At 36.3% G+C, this 22,762-nt stretch overlaps 1 protein-coding gene across 2 annotated transcripts in view; it reads left to right on the forward strand.

The window, feature by feature from the left end:
• The window catches only part of LOC106668560 (protein jagged-1b), a 226,271-nt gene that overhangs the window by 72,137 nt on the left and 131,372 nt on the right, over positions 1-22,762 (forward strand). For both annotated transcript variants that reach the window (XM_024225310.1, XM_014397429.2), the window contains exon 3: positions 9,244-9,298. In XM_024225310.1, the coding sequence (XP_024081078.1) occupies positions 9,244-9,298 (55 nt within the window). The remainder of the gene's footprint in view (positions 1-9,243; positions 9,299-22,762) is intronic.

Below are 22,762 nucleotides of genomic sequence, written 5' to 3' on the forward strand. Positions count from 1 at the left end.
TCAACAGCAGTGCGTGTTTCTTTAGACGTTGTTTAATATCAAGTTCATAATTTATATGATAAACAAAAGCCCCCCCCCCAAAAAAAAAAAAAAAAAAATAATAAATTTTTTTGAAGAAATATAGCGTTGAACAATTAGTGACCTTATTTAAATGAAGTTGTGTAAATCACTTGTTCTCTTGAAAATTAGATTACACTAACATCAAGGATATATGGCGTTAATGGAATTCGGGAGTATTCGAAAATATTTCTAGTATAGCCATTTTGGCATACCAGGTGTTTTCGGTTTCGCAGTGGCGTAGGCATGAATGTTGGCCGTTGGTGATCTGACGATCGAATGAGAGGGTTCGCCAATCGGGAAAGTTGGCAAGGAGGGGAAAAGATGAATCATTTGCCTATTAAACCAAGGTTAAAGAATTTAATTCTACACTTGAGCTCTTTCTATTTGAAACTAGTTCCATTTTAATCTGAAGAAGAATTTTGGCTGTCAGTTTTCTAGTCATGGTGCCAGATTTATTTTTCCACTTTTCATAGATGATTCTTCAGTTTATGGTTACAACTTGGTTTATGGTTATAGTTTTTTTTCCAAGGTTTCAGTCTGTACTCTTTTTAAATTAGTAGATGATGGGTTTTGGTCTGCGAGTCGGTGAACTCATGTTGGACCGGCACACGGCTATTTCTTATTGGGTCTGTCTTCACTCGCGGTTTTTTGTTTGAGTTATTCAAACGCGTTTCAGCATTGTGCCATCTTCAGGGAAAAACTCTCTTCTCAGTGAAGACAGACCCAATAAGTGGTCGTGTGCCGTTCAACATGTTTTTAAATTGTTGCTTGCCATTTTGGTCTACCTTTCCTCGCTCTGTTGACCTGTCAGACGCGTTCCGGCTTCTCGCCATCTTCATAGTTTTTTTAAAATATTAAGTTAGTATAGCCTGCTGTGTTAAAATTGTGATATTTTACCTGTCTGCGAGGTGATGAATCTGTAATTTGACCGGCACAGAGATAACCAAAAATTACAATGACTTCCATGTCAGCGTCGGAGCTCATACCTACTTCACACCGGTTTGGTAAATCAATGAGATTTTGAACCTGCCCGTTATGTGGACTGTCCATTTAGTGATCGTTTTATTTTACCGGTGAGTACGTATATGTTGTGTTAGGTTAACAATCACTAGGTTAGGGACGGCTTAGGATAGGTAAACTGAGGGTTAGGTTAGGTAAAGATTGGCTTGGTTAAGCCTGGTTAGAGACGGAGTTAGGCAAAGTTGGGTTACCCTTATAATTAGGGGGGGGGATATACTTATGATTAGAAAGGGTTACCTGTAATTACATATAAAAATCTTTGTATACAATTCAATCATGCTTTTGAATTTTCTCAGCACACAGCAGATATTAGTAACTATTAGTGTTTCTTTCTTTTTACTTGCTTTTCACGATTGTAAATCCTTTACATAAATTATGGTCCGGTAATTTTGGCGTTACCAGTGGCTTTGGTCAGCCTAACTTCGCTAAGCTCTAAAAGATCTGTGAGACGCGGTTTCTACATTTTGCCATCTTGATACGTTATTAATAATAAATTATACTGGCTTGCTGCGTTCAATTGGAAAATTTCTACGAGATATCTGGTTGGTGATGAACTTGTAATTTGGTCGTTACGGGTCATTTTGGTCCGCATATTTTCGCTCTGTTGTCCTTTAAGACGAGTTTCTTCATTTTGCCATCTTTAGACCTTGTTAGTAATAAATTAGCCAGGCCTAGCTGTGTTAAATTGTGAAATTTCTCCATATTGCCTAAGGGGGAGGTGAACCCGATATTCAGTCGTTACTGGTCAATTTGGTCCGCCTATATTCTCTGTCTTAGCCTATCAGAAGCGTTTTCGCTTCTCGCCATCTTCACGTGTGTCTGTAGGTGTAGACCAACTGAGCGACGATAAGCAGCCCAAGCTGAGCGGTAATCTTCAAATTTCTAGTTCATCACCCTGCAACATTCAAAATTATGATTATTTAGAGATCGTGAGATGCGGTCTGGTGTGTTGTAGGTTTAGAAAGACATTTTCTTTATCGTGCCAGCGTTTCGATCTTTATTGAGATCATCTTCAGGGTCTGGGATTTATAAACATTGCTTAAATTATACAAATACATATAAAATATGAATATAAATTTATACTTTTTTGATTTCGATTGATCAATAAACATCATAAAGTAATATACGGCAGTAAGATTTTTTAAATACAAACAAAACATGAAGAATATATACGAGCGGTAAAATAAACACTAGCAATCGGATTGATTTTTGTTTTGCTTCTTAATGGTTCAGGAGACGGACGATACCTGGAAGGGTAGAACATAACTTGTACCAGGTTCGGCATAGTTTGATACTAATTGGGTTTGATGCTATCAACACTCTGTTATTTGAAGTATGAAGGGTTGCAGGATTTTCAGTTAACTGAATGATTTTTTTTTAAAGATTTGTGGGCTGGTGTTTGAGATGACCTTTTGAATTCCAATATTGGAATTCTCACAACTGGTTAGGTTATGATTTCTTTAACAAATAAAATTAATTAAATCAGAAAAATTAAGCATCGTTGTGTAAGTAAAACAAGCTCATAAGTTTAAAAGCGTAGTCGAGAGCGATGGGGCGACCGGTGTGCGCAAAATGCGATAGCGATTTTTGTTTTGTGTTGTCAGGAACTTTCTCAGAGGGGGAGCTTTTCACACAACCTTCGTTCAGCATTTAGAAATGACACTGTCCCGGGGCCGGCTCACGTTTCTCCTGGGCGAGGATTAAGAAATTTTAAAAAGATCATCAAACCGATGGACAACAAACTATTAGGAAAGTGGCAGTGTTTGTCGTTATTCGAATTAACTTAATGATCTGACATGCCTCGTTTGAAAACATATCGGGCGGTGTCTGTTGTTTCCGAATTCGTTCGGCGAGGGTTATCCCTTTGTTCTCGTGACTTGTACGAATTGATTTATTCGAGTCTCGTGAATGGCGTGTGCTATGGACGTCTGTTCGCCTTTTTTCACGCAGCTTAAATTAAACTTGCCCTTTCTTCGTTTTTACAATATAAGCCTTGAACTGATTATTTTATTGATTTATAGGATATTTGAAGCAAAAAGTTAAAGTACTAAAAATTAATTTGCCCTTCCTTTCCGTAATAATCCTGAATGGCTAACAGGCCCATTACTTATTTTCCATTATCGGTCCCTTTCACCTCAAAGAAACCGATTGCTCATAGAAAAACCAAATTACCTACCTACCTCCTTCCTTACTTCTTCAAAATCAAACATTTTATCAAATATCATTTATAAACAAAAAACATTGAAATCTCACTCTCAGCACGACAAACAACTGACATGACTGCACAGAAAATACACACTTTAAGTGAGTATAAATACGTTGATTAAACCTAAAACTTTCTGTAATATGTACACTATTTCATAAATTCATATTCATGTGTTATAGGTATTTGTATGATTGAAACAATGTTTATAAATCCCAGCCCTGCAGATGATCTCGATAAAGAAAATGTTTTTCTAACTTACATCACACCAGATTTAAAAAATGTGATTCCCAAACCCAAAAATCCCACACATCATCCAACTATACTTCACTCCCCATCATTCCGTTACCGATGAAAATAGAACAGCTTATTTTAAAACGTGTCCTCCCCGTCCTAAATTTTAAGTACATCACCTCGACCATCAGTTTGGATTTTGGACAGGTCACCCATTTCTACCTTCTTTGAGTTGGAGCAATAGTGTTCGGAGGATTTCCTTGATGTGGCTGAGGTTTTTGATCGCGTTTGGCACCCGGGCTTGCTGCTTTTTTCCTCAAGAGCATCCTTCACTTACTACCTATGATTTCGGTCTTATCAAGGTACTTTCGAGTTGCGACCACAACACCTAATCCTTGCTGGTGGTCCTTAGGCGTTCTGGACCATTAAACATAACCAGATGTGCAGGCGACATCCTATCCCTTAAACCATCACCCTAACCTTTGCAGACGATGAACAACAAACAATCCAATATTGTAAGACATGCTCACTAATGCCACAACCAATAGCAGAGAAAAGGAGTCATATTTGGATTCCTGGTCATTCCAACATAAACTGGTATCTGACATTAGCAATTATTCAGCAAGACCTATCACCTGCACCGAAATTAGTGGGGTGTTAAAGGCAGGTTATGTGAGATAAAATCAAATTTGCTTGTTCTTCGTCATATAGCAAAAGCAGAAAAGAAGACATCAAGGTTGATAATTGGACATTACAAATCCACCAAGGGTCACTTATTGACACTTAAACCGTTCACCCACGTATGATTATTGGATTTCTCGTAACTCTAACAAAGCCAAAGAGGCAGCACTTAATGGGTGGCAATGATACAGTGTTGTGGACCTTATTTATACTTCCCTTGAGTTGGGGCATTATTGTTCGGGGACCCTTCTTGACCAGGCTTTCGATCGCGTTTGGCACCAGAGTCAAAAAGTACATTCTACCCGCACACTGGTACATCCCTGTTATGAAGAATCGGCGACATCGGCGCCTTTTCCCGCTGGCGCTAGCTTCTGACCCACAAACTTACTATTATTATTAATATTGTATGTATATACAATACTGTTTTTCATAAAAATATATTTTTATTGTAGAAATATTGATTGGAACATTGTACCATCTTTTCAAGTATACAAATTTGGCATTTGAACCAATATCTCTGTAGCAGGGAAATTTTTTTTTATTATTCAAATGGCTAACCTCAGTTGGGTTTTTTATAACCTAGGCACTCAAATAGTACACTTTATTGTACAAAAAGATAAATAAAAATAAATAAATTTACATTTTAACTATACAGGGGGTGCTTTATAGATGGCCCGGCTGAATTTCCTCTTGAACCAATGATACTATAAAATAATAATAATAATAATAATGTTTTTAGTCTAGTTTCAAATTTTTACCTTCATTTGGAGAAAAATTATACAGTGTACCTCAGGCCCAGTTCAACTTCAAAATTTCAGTTACGACCCTATACATCCTGGCACATCATTTTAAAAGATTTCGGTAGCCAGGCGAAAAAGATCAAAATAGGGGCCTTCGAGTTGAAATGTTTATGAGTGTGGGGAGCCGGGCTGTCGACTTTTCGAGAGAAGCCGACCAATTCGCTGACAGTTGCCACCCACGCGCAGCTCATCTTTTATCTTTTGTCATTCTTTATCGCTTATTTCAAATCGTACAAAAGCTAGCGATTTATCAACTCCAGCCCTTCAGCTGTCTTGTGTTGACCAGTACCACTGTCAGTTTTACATTTTCTCAGTGTTTTTAAATTCTTGTACGTTTCTGCTCAAAAATGAGACTGGCGATATCGAGTCAATAATACATTCTATTCAATGTCCCAAATAATTTGTATTTACCTTTGTCAATAACCCTATGAAGATTACGATGGATACTAGGATGGAGGAGTTTTTTGTTTCTCAAGTATTGCAGCCATCTTGGATTATTATACTTTTCAAGTTCCTTACTTCAGTGCAATATACTCGATCCTTCTTCTACTACTACTAAGAGTACTAGGTCGTTGACTGTCACAGAGACAGAAAAATCTCATTATTTCAAGGCAGCCTGATCGGCAGTAGAGTCCAGAGCCGTTTGGGATTTCATTAAGTTACTGTCATACATTTGAGAATTCGACAAAATTACCCTTGTGGTACAAAGACAGGGGTCAATAAATTAGAACGCATAACAGACAATTTGTTAAAAATAAGCCCTCGGTTCTATGTGTTTCAACAGTAGACCTTGATGCCTGACGCGATTGAATTAGTGGTATTTTGCTTTTTGTTATGATGTGTTTCAGGGGAAGGTTCCCGGTTAATTTCTTATCAAAGATAAACCCTTGGTATTTAACCTTGTTTTGAAACTGCAGCATTTCATTATAGAAGCATAGGGTTTGTATTTCTGTCTTTCCTAGTTTAATCTGAAAGAAATGCCAGTGGATCTTTTTTCTTCTAAAATTCCCTCTAAATCTTGTTTTTTTATTTATGACATGAAGTTTCTTTCGCATATTTTGTATTTCTCTAAGAATCTTCGCATTCTTGACAGTTTGTTTTTTGCTGACACGATTTTTCATAAGTGAAATATGAAATGCAGTCTTTTTTTTAAGCTGGAATATGCCCAAGTTTCAAAATCCTGCTAAATGCTTACAATTTGAATTTTTAGATAAATCGAACGTTTAAAAAGCATAATGTCAGCCTTATTCAGGCGGTTTTGTAGGCCAAATTTGAAATGTTTCAGAGAGAACAAAAACTTCCTTCCTCCTATCTCCCATTATCGCCCGACCAGGATGTAAGATAGCCAAGAATGTACAATCCATAAATTTTTTCACTCTTTGTTTGTTTTCTTTTTAAACTAGAGGATCTGTTATGTATTGATTCGGTCCGATCTAAATTGAAAATAAACGAAGTTCAAAAGTAATGGGTGTTGCGCTCGCGTGAACAAACTCCAAAAACTCAAAACAATTACTACACCTTTTTGCCTCATAATATATATTGATATATTGATATTAATAATAATTAATATAGTATATATTGTAATAGGTAAATAAAAGTGAAATTTCATGAACCATTAAATTTTTTACTAAAACTAGGTCGAAAAATATACTTATCCGAAAGTTTTCACCAGTTTTAGATTAAAAAAAAGGGATTTGTATTTATTTTTAATATGGTTTTCTGCCTTTGTTGTGCATTTGTAACAAGATTATAATATGCCTGTCGACCTAAAATAAGAAAATAATATGGAAGATAGAATTAAACGATGTTGCAAAAGCATGAAGATGTTAGTAAAGTAGGCGAAAAAAATTTGTTTTGAAAAACTCATTTTGGACTTGTTTAAAGCTTCCTATAAAGCTCTTAAATAGGAATTTTATAGCAAACAGAAAATAGTTATTTTGGGGCTGGTTTAGCCTAGCGAGGTGTTTTTCTCTTCGATGTCCGCTTTTCCACTTAAAAATTTCATAAATCATCAGGTTTTATCATAAAACCGGTGAAAAGCTGAATATTTCTTGTTTAATGGTATGTCAACGATGGGGATATTTTATGCTAACATAAATGAGACAAATAAGTGTGAAATGTACAAAATACCCTCAAATGTTTTATTATCTTCGGTTCTAAATATTTTAAGGCTGTCAACTTTGAGCAATAACGTAGTTTATAACGGTCATAATGGGTAGGTTATGTGTGGGTAGGTTATATTTGAACATTTCTGGAGATCTGTGAAGTATTTTCAAAGCTATCACCATCGCTGAGATTTTCGAAAAAATCGGAGGCATTTGGAAAAAAAAACTATTTTTTGATTTTGAAATATGTTTGTTTTACGAATATAAAAACAATTTGGATTTATTTAAAGCACCATTTAATGCTCTAAAATATATTTTTTAGAAAACAAAAAATAGACGTTTTGGTGTTGGATCATCCATCATTTCTTTTCTCCGATGTAACCCCTCAAACTTTTTTTTATATCAATATTATTATTTTTTGAGTGGTGGTAAAAGCCGATATCAACTTTGTTAAACAATACCATTCAGAAAAAAGTTATTTTTGGGGCTGGAACTGCCCGGGGGGAATATTTTTACGATTTCACTGGTTACATATAAAAATTCACAACTCTTCTCTATTGTATCCAAATTCCACGTCAGTACAATGTTTTGAAAGCCCAATTTTTCTTCTTTTAGACGCTAAAAATATTTAGTTTGTTGATACTGTGGGACAAGTAAGGTTGAAAGATGCAAGAATCCTTCAAACCTTTTATTTTATAACTCTGGTTACAATTTTTTTCTTTTACGGATACCAGCTTTAAGACGACGTGTGGTTTAAAAGTCTGAGATAAAAAATATTTTTGTCTCAAAACTTGGTATTCAGGGATTTTTTCGAGGTGCAGAAAATGAATATAGACTTTATTTCTGGCTTAAAATAAATGTTTTAACCTACTGTCCAACGACGCTCGATCACAATACTACTCTAAACACAGACATTTTTGGGCTGGACCACCTAGACGGCAATGTTTTATGCGATGTCCGGTGTTTTTTTAAGAGCGTAACGCTCATTAAAGTTTCCCATAGATCAGTGAAGTTTTATCAAAATTATCGCCATTTTTGTGGTTTTTAAAACAAAATTAGAGTACTGGAGGGCGAAAAATGTCATACTTGATTTTTTATTTCTTTAATATTATAATTTTTTTATTTTCTACATAATGTGTGTCTATGGTTTTTTTAGGGTGTAAAAAATGGTTATAAAATTTATGTCTAGCTACATTATTATAATTGAAAAAATAAATTATAACAGACAAAAATAAATTATAAAAAGCCAACTTTGCTTAGTCGGATCTATAATCTCAATGTAGTGTAATCTTGAATGTTATTTTATCCTACGTAAAAAAAATACTACTGATATATAATAATGTTGAAATACACGCACAATAAACGCATAAAACTATATTTAAAAAAGTATATATGTAAATTTTTTAACATATTTTTTTCTCGGCTCTTAGGGCTTATTGACTTATCTATTATTTTTCAATCTAGTATCACAAAAAATGTTTAAAAAAATAAATAAAAAAAAGTTTCCGTGAAAATCTGTTTTTACCTCTTGTAAGTAAAAGTAACCTTCAAGTAACCTGAATTGAATTTCACTTTGATAAAACGATAGCGTGAGATTACTGTATCGAACCAGTTAACATTTCAATTAGAGAAACTTTTTAATTTACGATTCTGATTCCTGTTGTTAATAACATGAATCAATGAATAACAAATCGCGTGAATTTGAACCTTTTCAACAAGCTTTGGGCTTTCACGCCTGTTTGTATTTAACCTCGGCTTTCAGTAATCGTCGGTTTTCGATGCCTACGATTTACACTTTGAGTTATTCGTTTGCAGTTATAACGAGCCCCATATTGAGTCTATAAGAAAATAACTGTTGATCATTTGATGGAAGGAGTAACTATCTACCACCGACTGGGAGCAATCCAAATACATCGTTAACGTGCGCGGCGGTTTCTTATTTTATTCACCCTTTTTTTAAATTGCTCCATTTCCAGGTTCGTTCTCATCAGAAGACACGTTTAAATATCTACTCATTAAAAGTCGAAATTTCTCATCTTTTTATTTCATCTATGAAGTAATAAAAACAGAATTAACGGAAAAAAATTATGTTTAATTTTCCCTCGAGTTTACGTTCTAATTAAGGCCATTTTTGTTTCAGAGATCATTTACGTTGATTCTTCAGGCTGTAGATTATAACAATTCTACATCTTCAGGTATGTGTTGCACGATTTTCACACTATTTATTTGTTATTGTATTTTTAACGGGGTCCTATAAATAGTGGATATGGATAAAAATGTTTGCATGGGGCCTTCTGCACCTCAATCTGAGTAGGCGGCAGGGCGTTGTCAGAGGTCAAACTAGAATCATGGTTCCGCTGCGATTACCTTCCAGTAATTCCTTTGTAAGTTTTGCGGATGGCCCTTCTATGAATTTCTTCGTGTGCTTCGTACCTTGATTATTGTTCCACCAGGTTTTGGTCTCCTTAAAAAAGGCACCACTTTTAGATATATCCTTTTTTGTGGCAAGGTGCTAGCCTGCCTACAGTAGGGTTCGGGGTCTAGAGAATTCATATTGAAATCTTTTTTGGCCAACATATCCGCCCTCTCATTGCCTCTATGTCCCGAATGTCCAGGGACCCATCAGACCATTAGTGTCACTGACTTCTTTCAGAGATTCCGTGCAATTCCTTACCCTTTCTGCTTTTAACTCGCATAAGGTTTAAATGCGCTTTGTAATCTTAGAATGTGTTCCTAGTCTTTTCATTTTTCTGGCGCAGTGTTCAATTGTTATCATTACTTCTGCAAAACAGTAGCATATTTGGTAAAGGTGATGAGGATACTAGAAAGGGGTTTGTGCTCCCCAGGTATTCAAGCCTTCTGGCTTATTGTACCTTCCTAGTTGCCTAGTTCAGTGCAATCGACACAAGCCTTCTCAGAAGTATTAGGTCATTGACTGCGAAAATTTCATTCCCTAGGTTTTTTCGTATGGTAGGTTAAATCTCCATTGAGCCGTTGCTTCTCATTCGAAGATGATGTGGGTGGCTGTTTCCTCCTCCTCATTGCATAATCTGCAGATGGGATCGTTAGATATGCCCATGTTATGTAGATGTTTTCTCAGATGCTAGAGACCGATTAATAGACCTATCATTCCTCTGAGTCTGGCCCTCTCCAACTGCAGCAGTGAGTTTGCCAGACTTGGTGAGGGTTGTTTTAGCACAAGTTTACTGTGTCTAGCGCCGCTATAGTTTATCCACTACTCATTTTGTTTTATTTGGTTCCATTCTGTGATGGAGGTTTCTGTATTTGTTTTTGTTATCCCAAGTATAGGTTCGGGGCCTTTGTATGGTCTTGCCGATCCTCCTCGGGCCAGTGGGTCTTCTTTTTCTTTGCCCAAAATTCCTTTGCGCTCTAGCACCCAAGATAGCATCAGGTTGTTGTTTCCCCAGGTTTTGGAGTTTTTGGGTGCATTCACTGACTAATATTGATGTGATTTTTTACATGCTAATGCTTTAATAGCTGCTTGGCTATCGGATCTTATGAGGGTATTTTGCCAGTGTAAACTCTTCTAAGATTTTCTAAGGCACAAGCGTTGATGGAATGCATTTCTGCTTGAAAGACCGAAGTGTACTTCCCTAATGAGTTTGATTGCTCATATCTTGGGTTTGTACAGAAAACACCCAATCCGGTTCCTTCATTAGTTTTGGAGCTATCTGTATACCATATCATTGTATCTGATGCTCTCCTGAGTTCTTCCTCTTCTTTATAGTCCGTTGAGACCTTATAGATGTTGTAAAGAATGTTTCCAAGATCATGTAGTCAGATCGGATCATGTAAGAATGTGTGTCTGATTTTATTAATTATGGTTATGTTCGAATTGTTTACTTCCTATCCAATTTGATTGTTTATGGAGACTAAATGTGTTTTTTCTAGCCTCCCCTTGTAGAAATCTTCCCTTTCACTCGTAGGGGTTGTTCTCATTGCGCATGTGATACATAGGTTTGCTAATCTTTGGATGCTGCCTAGTGATTGAGTAGCTGCTTTTTGTTGAACTTTGATCCACTACATTAATGGTCTATAGGCTATTTTGGGTCTTATTACTGCCGTGTATAGCCAATGGGCCATTTGCGGTTTTAATCCACAAGATTTGCATAAGGTTATTCTTGTGGTCATTAGCGATATTTTACTTTTGCTGTGGTATGCTGCAGATGAGTTTTCGACGTTAACTTTTTATCAAAGATTATTCCTAGGCATTTAACTTCATTTTTTAACTTCAGCATTTCATTATAAAAGCATAGGCGTTGTATTTCTATTTCTTTTCTTGATGAAGGAAATTAGGGTAACTTTTGAGGGATTTGCTTTAAGTCCCCGTTGTGAACACCATTGTTCCAGCATGTTTAGTGCTCGTTGAGTGAGCTCTTTTAATGTTGAATCCAATTTAAACTGACTAATATGACAATGTCATCTGCATAGCCTTGGGTATAATTCGGGTTTCATTTAGTTTGCATATAAGGTAATCCACTACCACCATCCACAGCAGAGGCGAGAGTATTCCTCCTTCGGACATCCTTTCGCCACAACTTCATTTTTAATTGAAATACATGTTCTTACCTTTTGTTGCCTGTGGTCATATATGAATTTTCTTCGCTTATCTCCCATCCCAGCTACGCTACCTTTTACTAGCCAGGGTTCCTGAATAAGGCCTAGACGGATGTTGTTCTCCTTGGCCACACGACATAGCGTAAGTGTGGCAGATTTACTGTGCGGGAGGTTTGCTTGAAGCACCCTCAGCATCATTCTTTATTGCTTTTTTGATGATCCTAAGGGTTATCCATTACAAAGCCAAAATAAAGTTTTAAGTTTGCTTTGCTTAGAGCCCCAAAGGTAATATCATTTATGTCTACCACCAGACTCTTACTCTTGGTTTTTCCATATGGTTCCCACGAGTATGAGGGATCTAAAAGTCCACACCGGAGGAGCCCTCTCACTGGTCTAAGGCAGATTACTCCAGGGGTTACCTAGTACTCTTGAGGCTCCGTTATCGGTAAGAGCAGCGGCGAAATGAGCCGAAAATCGTGGATTCGAATCCCGCTCGTAACGCTAACTTTTTCATTTCAACCAATACCTTACATAAAAGATTCATTAATTGAAAGAATTTTATTTTCCGTTTTTTTGAGGTGCAGAAAACGAATATGGGCTTTATATCATGTTAAAAAATATTTTAATCTATTTTGCTACGATGCTCGGTCATAATTGCCAATCTGAAAACAACAGTTTTTGGTCTAGATCAGGCAGGAGACAATATTTTTGTATTCCAGTTCAAAAATTCATACTCCTTTGGATTCTATCCAATACCCAAAGTATAACCGTTGTAATGTTGAATGTTTCTACTTTTAGTATGTGTTAAAAATTTTTATATTTCATCTAACTATTAAGTGAGAAAAATAAGAATGATATCAAGAAAAACTCAAACATTTCATTTTATATCTAAAGGTCTATATATTTATTTATTTTTGTATTCCAAGGTTAATAAATATTAAATTCACTAATTTCGTGGTAATCACTAATACCAATTAATATATTACAATTAATTAAGGTTTTTAGTTGAGATAAAAAAGTCAATGGCACGAGCGGGATTCGAACCCACGATCTTCATCTAGCCGAAGATACGAAGATAAGAAAAGTGAAGAATATTTCATTTTTAATTAATTAAATTCACTAATTTCGTGGTCCGCTTGACCAATTAATATATTACAATTAATTAAGGTTTTTAGTTGAGATAAAGGTCACGATAGCTCAAGTGGTAGAGCAGCGGCGTATCTAGCCGAAGATCGTGGGTTCGAATCCAACTCGTGCCATTAACTTTTTTATCTCAACTAAAAACCTTAATTAATTGTAATATATTAATTGGTCAAGCGGACCACGAAATTAGTGAATTTAATGAATTAAAAATGAAGTATACTTCACTAAAGCTCTCCGTGGCCATTTCATTTGTCGCCGAGAATCCAATCCGATTATACATTTGAAAAATGGCAAAAAGGAGGGAAAACTCATAAGGTGGGGTTGAGATGTGGGGTTTATGTCCGAGTGGATCGAGGTCACGATAGCTCAGGTGGTAGAGCAGCGGCGTATCTAGCCGAAGGTTGTGGGTTCGAATCCCTCTCGTGCCATTGACTTTTTTCATCTCAACTAAAAACCTTAATTAATTGTAATGATTTAATTGGTCAAGCGGACCACGAAATTAGTGAATTGAATAAGTGAATACGCCAGTTCGAAACTCTTGAAGCCGGCTCGAATTCGAACGGGAGATAAAAGGAAGTCAAAAATACATTCATTTTTTCTTGAAAAAGCTTACGGAAAAGGAATTCTGACAAGCTACTGCAGAAAATATGCCGGAATGTTGAGTAAAAAATTCCCAATGGGTTTGAGAGGAGATTACCTTTTTAATTTACATTCCCGAGTTTGATGAATTTATCTCGATAAGATTTTTTAATGTACATAGAAGTATCCAATTACTTTATGAATAATTGACCTCCTTCGTACTCAAGGGGGCGCGCAGCGAGTTGAGTTATTTAATATTCATTGGTTTCGAACTGGCGTATTCACTTATATTCACATAATACGGCACTCATCAAAATCTGTCTTTACCGGCAGTAACGATTATACAATAAATATTTAGACAGTGGAATTTAAAACTATATATACACATTAAAAAAGCCCACAATAGAGAGTGAAAAACTGATTCATTCTGCATCAAAAGCGTCACATTTTGATGACCTCAAGCCATCATTTATCATTACTTGTAAATAACATATCAAAATAAAACATCCAAACGTGAGCTTGAGGCGCTTGAGGTGATTTGTGACGGTGATGGCTCTGCTTGCCAATTGCCTGGTCTGCACCGACTCCCTCATCGCGGTTACTGCTGTCCGTGACATTTTCTACGTCGACTCTCTCGTTGTGCTCTTGTTGGGGAAATTCCTGGAACTGGAACTTCTTGGGAATACGGTGGTTGTTGTCTAAGTACCCAAACAAATAGATCTGAATCGTAATGAAAAGGCGGACGAGGCGGCTATGACGTCCCCCCCTGTGGTGCTAAAAATGCAATAAACATGATTAAAAGTACCTGGCAGCGTCAGTAGGCCCGATCGGCAGAGAAGCTCTCGCGTCTAAAGTGATTCCATACATAAAGCATCGAGACGATTCCTGAAATATGCTCCTAAGAAACAAGTTGAGGTTGACAGTAGTTTAGAAAAATTCTTATTCTGAACCAAGATACGACGTTGTACGATGTTTGTCCGATTCATTTAAATTCATAATCAATGGTGTTTTTAAGGTTTGTATGCACTGCAAGTCCACAGCGTTATTACAACAGTTGCTAAGTTAGATATTTCTTTTTTCACGGTTGTTAAAAAATGTTTTATGTCAATATATGTGAGAAAAATAAAGCAAAAAAAACTTCTCAAACGTTTTTCTTTATCCGTTATATTTCGTGGTCCGATTGATCAAATAACTTCTTTCAATTATTATTCAGAAATCGTGAGATGCGGTCTGGTGTGATGTATGTTTCAGAAAAACATTTTCGATCTTTATTGAGATCATCTTTAGGGCCTGGGATTTACAAACATTGTTAAAATTTAACAAAAACATGTAGGATGTGGAAAAAAGTGAATTCATACAATACAAAAAAATATTTTTTTATATTCAATCAAAGAATCTCTACTCACATTTTGAGAGAGCCAAAACGTGTAGTTTAAAGGATTCTAAAGTCCTGTATTTCTTGAGGATCGGTAGAGTCGAATCAAATTTATCAATAGTTTTGCGGTTTTCGACAAAAATTCGTAGACAATTAGTCAGGTGAAGAATTTGAGCAAAATGTTTTCCCCAAAAGTTTGTATTCAGGGGCGTTTTATGGAGTGCATAAATCATACATCAACTTCATGTTTTGGTTAAAAAAAAGTTTTAAACTTGTTCGCTACGTCGTTCGGTCACAGTACCACTCTAAATACATTTTTAGGCTGGATCAGCCACGGGGCGACGTTTTTCTCAGATGCCATGCTTCACTTCAAAAATTCAAAATACCTCTAATTTTTATCCAATACGCAGGACATGAGAAGCATAGGAAAGCTGAATGTTTCACTTTCAGCCTATGTCAAAATATCTATATTTTATGTTATTAACTTATTATAAATGAGAAATATAAGTACGAAATCATCAAGCACTCGCAAACGTTTTATTTTATATCTAAGATTTTTTAATTTATGCATGAAGACCAATATAGTGCCATTATGTATGATTTTCAAGTTTTAAGCGGATTGGTAAAGTCGCATAAGAATCACCTTTTTTGTATTTTGAAACAAAATAGAGGTCTTTCTCCAACGAAAAATTTGATGTCCAAATTTTCGGGCTAATGGATCAAACAACAGGATGGATTTTATTCAATATCTAGGATAGTACTGTTGGAAAGCTGAATGCTTCTACTTTCAGCCAATCTTTATAGTATTTCAATTTTATTTTATTATAAGAGGGAAAAGTAGGAATGAAATAAACAAAAACCTTTTATTCTTTATCTTCGGTTCAACACTTTTACTAGTTAGGGCAAATTTGTGCCATTATTACGTGTAATTTATAGAATTTTCTAACCAAACCCTCATAAAGTTTCTTGCAGGTCAGTGAATTCTTTTCAAAGTTATTCCTGTACATTACATACAATTTTATGTAAAAACATGTTTTTATTATATAATTTCTAAATTACAAATTAAAAAATTAGAATATCTTATTAAAAAAGAACTCAAACATATTTAATTTCGTCATTTTTTTGTAATTAATGTTCATCTATTTATTATTAGCTCAATTAATTTATATTATAAAAATCTTCATTCAAAAGATGAACGTTTGTTTTTATATTTAGTTTTGTGTAATTTTTAATTTTCATTGTAATTNATTTTAGTGAGACTTATCTTCAATTAACAAACGCATCTCTGAGAAAGGCGAAATGTGCAGTCGACCAAACAGTTGTGAGATTTCTTCGATTTGCGTGCTGATGGACCTGATTGACGTTTCTGACCATTGGATCCACGTTGCCAGTATATATTGGCATATGTAGGCTAGAAAGGTGAAATACGGACCAAAGTTTGGCAAACAAAAAAAAGATTTGTTATTTTCCCAAAAAGTTTTGTTCGAGGGTTTTTTGAGGAGTAGAATACGAATAGCGACTTGGTTTCAATTTTTGTTTATTTATCAATTATTTTTAGCATAAACAGGTGATTCCACGTCCTTAGCTTTCCCTTGTGTAATAATAAGCAATATTCATTAATGTAGATACTATTTTTTTAAAGGAAAAATTACATAGTTGTGAAGTTACAAAAAGAGCTCACACTGTAAATTGCCATAAAATATAATTTTTCCGTGGAGAAAAGTAAGACTGCCTGCGGTAGTTGGACCGGATGTCACCGAGGGGTAGTCTAGATGTTTAAAGGACGTTTCTTACGGTCTCTCCAGGGGGCCTTCGATAAAGCTCTTCCCCCTGATGTTTGCAACTCGTTGGCCGACGCGAGTGATCCAGGCGGGATGATACCTCATCGCTAATGAGCTCTAAATCTCCTGGATCCATTTACATGTCACCGACTCGAACCTGAAACTTACGGACAAGAGCGAGAGGGGACTCATTATTTTTCTTCCTCTTTTATCCGTTTAATGTATGTTTAGAAAAGAACCGTTTTAACTGAGCTCCTTCAGTAAAAATGGTCTGTTGTAAAGAAAGGCGAGAAGCCGAAATGCGTCTGACAGACCAGCACTGCGATGACAGGGGGACCAGGATGATCTCACAGGTTAATCCCACAGACTACACAGAGAAATCTTACCATTCTTTGAATATTAAATTTAAAAAGCAAAAAAACAATGTCATTACGTAGACTGAACGATAGTCAAAAGACCAAGCCTGAATACGAAGTCCAGACTAAAATAATTATGAGAGTCGTTACCATTCGAACTAACTCGATGACAATTATCAGTTGTGATAATGCTTTGCTGGTTGTTGTATTGTCTGCGAGCGAATGAATTATAAATTCTCTAATTATAAAGCTCTTCTTTCAACAACTGGTAAAATCTCGACTATAGTATTTTGCTAAATGAGCGTACATTGCCTTAGTGTTAGTGTTTTACCTTGGATTTTATCCCGTTCAGAACAACTTGTAATGTGTATAACTAAGTACAGGAGACCTATAAATATTTGTCAAAAAATTACGGCTAGTGCTATTGCAAGTTGCTAAGTTGAGCCTGAACTTAGCCAACTTGGTTATGAAAAAACACGGTTATTACACGTGAAAGGGTTGGCACGGAAAATCGTCATCGTTGTGTTAAAGAAAAAAAAAAACTGCTCAGGATCCTCGACGTGTAGTACACACGACAATTAAACCCCTAGGGTTATTTTGAATTCAGAACGACGGTACAGACACGACGCAACTTTTACTCCCTGAAAGTTAAGATCAAAATATTCAACACTCATGTCAAGGATTGGTACTTTACTAGTGTGAGAAAGGATAAGGTGAAAATATGAATTTCAAAAGTATTACACAACGAGATTTAACTTAGAACAACTTTAGAATATAAATTATCACTTCAAATTATTTTCTTGCATTTTCACTTCCACTCCAAGTCATTTTTATTTCGCACAACGTAAATTCTTTATTATCACCTTGGTTGAAATGGCTTGGCAATCTGTGAGACTAATGGCATTGCAGGGAATCATTCGGTGGCGGAAAAAGGTCCTGCTATTGCCAAAAAGATTTTACTAGCAAGAATATACTACTTTAACGCACGGCATTTCAGAAAATTAAGGGATTTTCACAATTTCACAAGGATTGGTTGTGACAACTGGATGATGTTATTGGGTATAATTTTCTCAGGTTGAATAATAAATAAAAACTTTTATTTAATCTGCTATGATTACGTGAATAACTTGTGCTTGACAGCAGGGAATTGTTCATAGCCACAAAAAATAAATTGTACAAACTATTTTAACAAAATAAAATCTTCTAATTCAATACAAATATAAAATAAAAACTAATGTACATTGTGACATGTAATTGTAAAATACTAAATTACCAAACAGGGGCGTCGGTGGCCGCAACGGTTTAGGCGTTGACACGGCGCTCATCACTGTAATGGTTCGAATCCATCGGCCCTACATTCGAACCCGACATACTTACAAATAGGCTTTTTTTCAAAAACACGGGCACCCCGAGGAGAATTAATCAAGTATGGAAAACCATTTTACATTCTTCGGGATTAAGTTTCCTTCCAAAAAAGAAAGGAATTTCAAAGGTTTTCTTCTTGTTAATTATTATTGATTGTTAACTATTGTTGCTTGGGTAGGATTCGAGTTAGAGGACAGAATTGCGGTATCATCCACATGGGTTGTGATAATAGGTCAGCATTATAGATGATATAAAGAATGGGATCAAGAATGCTCCCTTGTGGGACGCCACTTGTATTGATCTGATTTCACCTCACTCTGAAGCAGCAGTCAACAGACCGCTTTTACATATTTTATAGACCTAACAAGGTAGGATTTTAGGATAAGATAATAAGGAGTGGGAAGGGAGCCTTTAAATTTATAAAACATGCCCGGGTGCCAGACACTATCACAGCTTGTGCTACATCTAGGAACGCATCCAAGCAATACTCTTTGTTCTCGAGTGCAGACTTGATAGCGTCGACAACTCTGAACCTAAAAAAACTCTAAACCTTATTGGACGGTAGAATGATGTGGACAGAATCCGAATTGGTGAGAGGGAATTTGATGAGTATCAAGGATGGGGATTAATCGCTTTACATAGAGTCTTTCGGGGATTTTAGACATTGTAGGAAGAATGCTGATGGGTCTATAGGAGGATATGCCGTTGGGAGGTTTGTGAGCTTTAGGAACGAGGATAACGACGGAATATTCAAAAGTACTGTCATTCTTTGTTAAACAATTTGGTTCGTTTTGAAGTTTGGATATTTTTAAATTGAACCAAAAAGAGTATTAAGTAAGATTAATCAGAATTAATTGGGGAAGAAGGTGATAATTCGGATTAGCCGAATAACTACAATAATACAGAACAAAGCAGTAAAATAGGTCTGTGTTTAAGCCTAAATGTACAGAATACCGGATCAAGTGGTTCTTACTGACATACTAATATTATAAACGTCGGAAAAGACCTAACTAAAAATTCTTCAACCTAACCTAACAATTTTAAGGGTGAAATTTTGATTTTGAGAGAAAAGCCATTAATTGGCAAGAAAACAGTAACTTTTTTACATTATGTATTTGAAATTAAACGGAGATCTATTGGCCATTGTTTGCAATTACTTTGTATCGACTTTCAGGTAGTATGGCTATTCCTTTCGCATAAAAGTTCCCATCTTTGAGTCCAGGAATGTTTGAACAGCTGTTTGAACACTTTCAAAATATTCAAAGTTAAAAATTCTCTTTCAATTATATGATTTATCATTTATTAATATTCTTGTTAAAAAATCTCTCCTAGTTTTTGGGTCGTCTAAAAGGGATTTTCTTCAGGCCTATGCTTCAACATGTCCTTGTCAATCTCGGAAGGACGTCCACTGCGCGTATCATTTTCATGAACAAAATTTCCTTCTATAAATCGAGCAAACCACCGTTGGATTTTACAAATTTTACAAAATTATTACCAATTATTCTCTTTTTGGAATTTATAAAGTAAACAATGCCTTAAATGCGTTTCATCATTTCACCAAAGATATAATTACCTAATTAAAATTAAATTATATTATTTAACACAACTAAAGAAGTTGAATACAGAAACTGAGGAGAAATATAGCCTTTTATTTTATGAATTAAACAAGAATATTTGTAAACGAAACTAATATAGACAAATAATGTAAATATTGAGCTAATTAATCTTATAATTTAAAAACGACATTGCTTTCTTGCCGAGCAAATAGCAATATTTTAAGGCCAGACATGGGTACATTTCTGACAATTTTCTCAAAGAAATTATCCCAAATTATATTTTCATCGATCGTTCCGAACCGTTATTGTGTATAATATTTATGACGGAGTTCTGCAGCTTTCGTGACAGCCGGCTTCACCAGGAGTTGGCGTTTGGCCAGCATCTGCCTCCTTGCCTTCGTGGTTTCCCACGTTGTTCGTCCATCGTCGCCGGAAACGAACTACGGAAAGTACGGGACAACAACGGGAAACAACTGTTTCGTGTCCGTATTACAATAAAAATCTCAAGATCACTGTGAATAAGAAAAAATTGATAAACGTTAATAAAATGGAGTCTGGTAGTTTTTTTTAAAACTTAAGACTTTTATTATGAACAGGACTAAAATACTTGTACATAGTATTGATATTTAAAACATCTGAAGACACGAAGCTAATAGAAATATAATAGAAAAACATCGTAAGTACTTCAGGAATGTCAGGCTTCGAGAACCATTAGGTAGTGAAGATGATACTTAATTACTAAGGGATTGTGATGATCAGTGAAGGAGTGTTGATGTAAATGGTCAGAATGGACACGTAAAGGTGGCCATTCACGATCGCTCCAAGCAGGCCAAACGGAGCGACGCCGTTCCAAAAACCACGTCAATGGCAAAACTGAACCGGCTGTGCCTTAAGGTGGCCATTCACGATCGCTCCAAGCAGGCCAAACGGAGCGACGCCGTTCCAAAAACCACGTCAATGGCAAAACTGAACTGGCGTGCCCGGCTGTGCCGAATATTCGACCGGTCCAAACTCCATCGCGCCACTCCAAATATCTACGGCGCGACGACGCCATGGCGCGTTCGTAAATGGGAAAACATGGCGTGGAGGGTGGGGATTTTGGCGCGCTGGCCTGGTCATGAATAGGAAAACCCTCTTTTTTTGGCGCAGTCTCCGTCTTTCTGTCACTGAGCAAACTTCTCCGTCGTACATTCTCACAAAGTCAAAAACGTTTATTCTTAATGGTAATGACATCCAATCGAGATTTTATTGTTGAGGTGATTGAATTGTATGAAAGTTTACCATGTTTATGAAAATGATTATATTACCACGATAGAAAGAAAAGAAATTCGAGCCTCAACCAGTTGGTCGACGTTTTCAAAACAAAGGATACAAATGCAATGAGAGATGCGGTATTGATAACCCTAACAATGATCAGAAACCGTAGTAGAGAACTTAAGTTCTTTGTTGTTCATCCCTCTAGCGAGAAATCGTAATGTGGTTGCCAACCTTTCATGTAGTGATGATTTCTCTCATGACTGTCTTTTGTTTTCTAATCAAGGGGGTAACAAGCTGGAGTAAGTATAAATAAGACGTTAATCTTTTTTTTGTAAGGTTTTGGTTGAAATGAAAAAATAGTGTCACGAGGGGATTCGAATCCACGACATTCGGCTAAATACGCCGCTGCGCTAACCACTTGAGCTATACTGACTTCGATAGTTCCATCCACTCGGGTACCAACTCCCCATCTCAACCTACAACCTTTCGAATTTTCTCTCTTTTTGCCATTTTTTGGTGTCGGAGAGGATCGAAGTCACGATAGCTCAAGTGGTAGAGCAGCGGCGTATTTAGCCGAAGGCCATGGATTCAGATCCCGCTCGTGGCACTAGCTTTTTCATTTCAACCAAAACCTTACAAAAAAGATTAAATAATTGAAAGAAGTAATTTGGTCAATAGAACACTAAATATAATGAATAAATAAGACGTTTCATCCATCCTTAAATAGTTCCTCCAATCAGCGGGTTCAAGGGAAAGATCTTTCATCAAATTGATGTGGGTATTACGGCTTCTGTTCAGGAGCCACTTCTTACACCATTTCCTCTTCGATTTTTTGCTTTTAATATGTAAATAAACAGAAGAGTAGCACAAGAGATCGTCATCCATTTTGAGAAGGTAATTCACTGGTTGACGTTCGGAGCGACTGGCTGTGGAGCGGTCGTGAATGCCCCCTCAAATTTCAGGCACTCCAAATGGAGCTGTACGGCTTGGCGCGGTTCCATTTGGAGTGATCGTGAATGGCCACCTTAAGAGGGTTTTGAGCAAGAAGAATTCGATTATGCAGAAAGTGGATGCTTTGGCTGAACCCCCCTTATTTCCATACAGTTCATGTCCGTTTCAGTAGTGCGTTGCAAATTGGCTTGGTATTCAGGTTCGATCGACTGTCTAAGAGACGAGAAAGAAGTTTGAATCGTCTGGTCTAAACAATGAAGACAATCCTGCGTAGAGAGACACTGTCGAGGAATACAGGAAGGATTGATCATTGTATACGAAAGAGCCAAAGATCCTATCTTGAGGGATCCAGCTCGGACAGAACGGACGAACCGTACATTATCTAAAGTATCAAAATGTAAGAAACCAAGCTAGTTTTCAGTGGAGATGTCTTTGGCTATACACGGCATCCTAGCAACCGATCGAATAATTCAACAACATCGAGAAAGACAGCTAGGTAGTGCGTTTTTCAAAGCGGAAGCGATAACGTCTAGGATTGCAAAGTGGAGAGAAGTATTGTGATGATAAGGGATGTCACCAATATATTAAATAAAGGAAAGGACCAAGGATATCCCCTGGGGGACTCCTGACCGAACAGGATTGAAGAACCATAGTCAGAAGTAACGCACGGTAGTATTTTACCATAAGGTAGTTGGTTGTGGAGATGATGCCTTTGGAT

The sequence above is a fragment of the Cimex lectularius genome, unplaced genomic scaffold (assembly GCF_000648675.2).
Source record: "Cimex lectularius strain Harlan isolate CLEC.00 unplaced genomic scaffold, Clec_2.1 scaffold21, whole genome shotgun sequence".
NCBI lineage: Eukaryota > Metazoa > Arthropoda > Insecta > Hemiptera > Cimicidae > Cimex > Cimex lectularius.